Genomic DNA, 4,987 nt, shown 5'->3' with positions numbered 1-4,987 from the left:
GGAAGATGGAAGGCAATAGAGGAGGAAAGAGACAACAACCCAGCGATGCTTCCAAAGCACCGAAAAAATATCTGGCACGGAAAATTCCCCAAAGAAATATGAAAATCTTACGAGCCCCAAAAATGGCCCCAGGTTCCCAATAGCAACGAAATTGATGATGGTGTGGAAGAAGCATCTCAACTTTCCATGTCGGGCCCCGGTGGATGATGTACCTATGGGAGTTAGATATTCGCACAGGATGCGTCTGGGATAAGCACATATCTCATTGCCATTGCATTTTTCGCTATTGGATCCTCCAGCTAGACTGGTCAACACATCAAAAGAAGTGGCTTGAGCCAATTTGATTTTTTTATGGGCAGTGAGATCACTGAAGGGCCGAAAGCGTTATAAGGTTAGATTGGGTGGTTCGTCCCCTCCTACCACCAGCATGGCGCTGGTGGTGATCGAGCTCTTTTGCCCCAGTGGCCTAACAGCTTTATCAGCCAAAATGACGTCTTGGTATCCCTCCGATCCGGACTGGGCGGCTTTTGTTCTTTTTGGCTTCCTCAATCCGTTGGATCCATTCCCAGAGTTGGGTTTTCATCGAGTCATCCTTGCCTCGGGTTGCGAAGCCAGCTTGCCATCGCCTTCGGCTCCAGTTGCAGTCAGCTTCCGTAAATCATCGGTACGAGTATGGTCCGGCGATAGGGGTGTGATTGGCAACTTCTTATAGGTAGTCCGTATCTCCGCCGGCTATCAACTGTACTCCTGCAAACTTATCTGCATATCTAATTCCTTACTTCCTTCTTGAATGAAGTCTGAATTCAAATGCGAAAGAATTGGAGTAGCTGAATATCAGACCTGCACATTTGCCTGTGGTATGATGCTCATACGAGTTTGCTCGCCAAAAGTAAGTTAATAAAGATAGTGAAAATGAATGAACGGATCCAAAAACTGCTTTAAATAGCATCATACACATAGCACGGCATGATCCAGATCGAAATGAACTCCCATAATACACTCTTTGCATGCAGATCCCAAAATATCTGTGGGTGATTTCACCCCGAGATAATGACAAACCAGTGTCAGGTAGTTGGAATATCCCTTTAGATCCTGTTCTATGCATGTCGTTATGGCTTAACAGTTCGTGGTCAAAGAATGTCTAGCGACTCATATCAACTATATATGTATCTACACATGGGTTTCCATGTTAAGTTATCTTAATGACGTTTTTCTTCGCCACAAGAATTCCAACCAAGCAGACAATATAGAAATGAGATCGGTCACACATACATAGTGTGGACTATGGGCACGTTCCCCCTGAAAATCTTCAGCACCATCCAGCACATCCAGGCACAATGGATTAGGACACCAGAGCAGAGCATCAGGGTCAAGGTAGTAGAGGTGACAATCTTGGACATATCTTCAAAGATGGTCAGATCATGAAAAGGAGTATATCTGTGTGGAGTGTGGCAGCTGACTATCTCCAAGACAGAAGAGACACTGAGTTCCCGGACATGAGAGGGAAAAGATGTCTGCATAAATGATCTCATTGAATGCAATATCAACTTCAGAGTCAGCAGATGAAGCAGGCTCTTCTCTTGCACAACTCCCCATGTAAGCCACAGAGTGAAACCCAATTCTGGATTCATTGCACTCAGCAGATGCAAAACTTGTACTGGTCTTTGATTTGAGAGTCTGATGAGTAAAAGAGATTCTGAGTAAGTCATATCTACTTCTCAAATACAATTTGAATCTTGTTCTCACCATCATTCATCTTGAGCTTCTTACTATTTAATAATAGACAATTCTAAAAGTTCTCTTCCAATCTTGATGATGTCAATTGTTGCAAAGAACTTCTGTCTCATTTCCTCAACCATATTATAATGAAGTATCTGTTTCTTGACTCTGATAATATCTCCAAGCGCTGACCGTCAAGGCCTTTTCCTTTGGTAGGGTTGATACATTCTTTTGCTTTGGATTTCCTACATATTTTAGTTCATATAACACGAAGTATATGCACCCACCATCTGTGACTCTTGAGTGTGATTAGGTACGGTTATCCATATCTTCGAGTTAAATATTCTTTATTTTAATTGAATTTGAGCGTAGGGCAGTGAGAGGAAGAAAAACACTCAGATCCTAATTCTTTATTAATTCTCAATTCCAATTCCGATTTTTCTTTAATTCATCTCTGATTCTACCAAAGTATTTATATTGGAGTCATTGCAGCTAAATATTTAATGGGAATGCTAGAGATTTTGCCAAGACTAGCACTTGTTTGAACCAACGTCGGAGCATCAACAAAGATCAAGCACGACGACGGAGACGGCGGCGACGGCGACGACCTCGACGCTCTCTTCCCGCTATTCCCTGCCAGCCCTCCCACAACATATCCTTCTCGTCCGTGCCAACCAACAATGACGACTGCTGGTGCTTCTCCCTCGAGCTCGCCTCGATTACCCAGTCCGCCGCCGTTCACTGAGGTGCAGATTGGGCCCCAATCTCCTACTGTTGGCGAAACGTTCGGGGCTACCAGCGAAGAGATCCTGGGGTTTGCCTCATGAGCCTGACGATGCGTCCATGAGGAGAATACGACCGGGAAACAAAATCTGCGGATATGTCGGCGGGGGCCTCCCCTAGTTCCCCTCTCTCAAGTTGGGTCCATCCCAACATGTCTGTCTTCTCCGTGGCTGGCGCTAAACCATTGTCGCGATCCAGCTCGATTCCCCATTTCAATTACAGGAGCACCTTAAAGCGTTATATCAGCACTACACCAGGCCTACCGACTCCTCGACTCTAAATCCCATAACCCGTGACATTGCGCGGGATCTCGCAGAGCCTCCGGAGGGAGTAGAACGGTCGCTATGGCTGTATGAGCTCTGTCGATTCCTCACCATGAAAGCGAACAACCTCATTGTCGCTTTTTTTGCGGAAGATCCTCCTTGTTCTGCTCAAACATGCCCCGAAATGCGTGCATCCGAATGGCAATACTTATGTGCCGTCCACGATCCTCCAAAATCATGTTGTGCTATTGATTACTGCTGTCACACTCTTGACTGGGCTGCGAATATCTTGACATCTCCAAAATACTTCCCGAGCAGATTGACTCTTGGCTCGGAGTCATCCGGGGGACCCCAAACGAGCATGAAGCATCTTACCAACATTTTCCGCCGTGTTTATCGGATATTTGCCCATGCATGGTTCCAACATCGTGAGGTATTTTGGCAGGTTGAAGGTCACGACGGTCTGTATATTTTCTTTAAGACGGTCTGCGACGTCTATAATCTCATTCCAGAGGACAACTATACGGTCCCAAAAGAAGCAGAAGGACTCCAGCCACCCAGCAAGCCAGACCCGGAGCATGACTCCAATAAACGAATGACCATTATGCGGAAAGAATCAGAAACTCGAGCAGAGAAGCCAGCTCCAGACGAACAGTCAGAGCAGACCATGTTAAATGTTGCAGCTACCACCAGGCGGCATAAAGCTACTCCCTCAGTCGGGGCCATTGTTCCGACTATCACAGAAGCAGCAGAAGACGACGACGACGACGACACAAACAAAAATAGGCAGCTACCTGATGAGGAAGACTCTGATTTAAAACTCCCCGATCCTTCAGTTTCTGAAACAAAACCCGGCCAATTGTCAGTCCCATCCATAGAAGCTCCCGCGAATGACGAAAACTTGACTGAAAGACGCGCACCTGACGATGATGGGATGGAGAAGTCGGGAGCAATCACACCGCCACCGGTCGAGCCAACATCAGAGAGCGATTCACAAGAGCAGAGCGAAAAACCCAATGACTCTCCCAAACAGGAAGAATCGAATGATTCCCCCGTAAACAATGAAATAGACGTCTTCGAACCAGATACTCCAGTTGACGATTCGAAAGCTAGCGAGGTAGATTTGCCAAAAGAAAACCCAACAATTCCCGAATCAGAAACGCCGAAACCAGAAAACGACCCCTCTGATGAGATTACTGATATTGACCCTGTTAGTCCCGATCTCCCGGGAAGTCCTGGAAGCCCTGGAGCCCCTACTACCGCAATTGAAGTCAAAGCTGCTGACTCGGACAAACCTTTCTGAACTTGTCTCCCGTCTCAGCATGCTACGATTGATAATTCGCCTTTTTCCCCTATTTTTCATTCTGTTTAAAAACATCTGCTTCTTCCTCAGGAAACTTTTCAGCGCTCTTTATCCAGAATATCTATTTATAATCCGCTTTAATGTGTGTACATGATATACCGTATGTCGATGTATGTCTTAGGCGTCTTTTATTCTCTCATTTTATTCCTGGTTCGCGCTTACATACTTCTTTCTGGGCCGCTATCTATTCTCAAATGAGGAATTCCGGGGCTCCCCTTCCTGTTCGATTCTCTACCCCCTTTACTTTTCTATTAAGCGCAAATCGCTTTTATTCTACTGAAGAAAATTGATTGTGGCGCTAGAATGTACCGGATATATGTATATGGCAGTATAATTGGATAGATACCCTTGCCAACTCACCTACGGTTATTTTCATTTTGTTATCGAAAGATGTCTTTTTTTCTGTTTCTTTTCCTCTCCGTATTGGAAAATGTCTGGGGGACGAACAATTACGATTTCAACCTTTTAACCATCTAAGCACCGATTCTTTCGGCCACTGCATGTATAGGTGATTTCTGGACGGCGTAACACCGTTCAATATATTGGATTTAGACTGACATAGGGAGACATGAAGGCGAGATTTTATGCTCGGTACATGTGTGTGTAATACAGTAGGGCAAACCTGGTTCGACAGAATCTGTCTAGCAGTAGGTAGACGGATTCAACAGAACTGAAGTTGGAGAGGCCTGGTTCTGCCTCTAGCTGTTACTCTATATCGCGTCAACAGCAATATAAATAACGATGCATGGTGGCACGCTATGAGCCATTGTTGAATATGCGTCACAGCCGATATGTCCAGAAGTCGCAATAGAATCTTCCGATAGCCGATAGCTCGGAGCGACAGGTTGTGGTTCTGGGC

General features: G+C 45.5%; 1 protein-coding gene across 1 annotated transcript; it reads left to right on the top strand.

Moving 5' to 3' along the window:
* Positions 1–2,399: 2,399 nt before the first annotated feature.
* Positions 2,400–4,068, top strand: HCAG_07172 (conserved hypothetical protein; the record flags this gene model as incomplete). Its single annotated transcript, XM_001537700.1, has 2 exons — positions 2,400–2,533; positions 2,760–4,068. 2 exons carry the CDS (start codon positions 2,400–2,402, stop codon positions 4,066–4,068), a joined length of 1,443 nt encoding a protein of 480 aa, XP_001537750.1.
* Between the last annotated feature and the right edge of the window lie 919 nt (positions 4,069–4,987).

The sequence above is a fragment of the Histoplasma capsulatum genome, genomic scaffold (assembly GCF_000149585.1).
Source record: "Histoplasma capsulatum NAm1 scaffold_8 genomic scaffold, whole genome shotgun sequence".
Lineage (NCBI taxonomy): Eukaryota > Fungi > Ascomycota > Eurotiomycetes > Onygenales > Ajellomycetaceae > Histoplasma > Histoplasma mississippiense.
The sequence above is the reverse complement of the archived record's forward strand: the minus strand, read 5'-3'. Positions and strand labels throughout refer to the sequence as shown.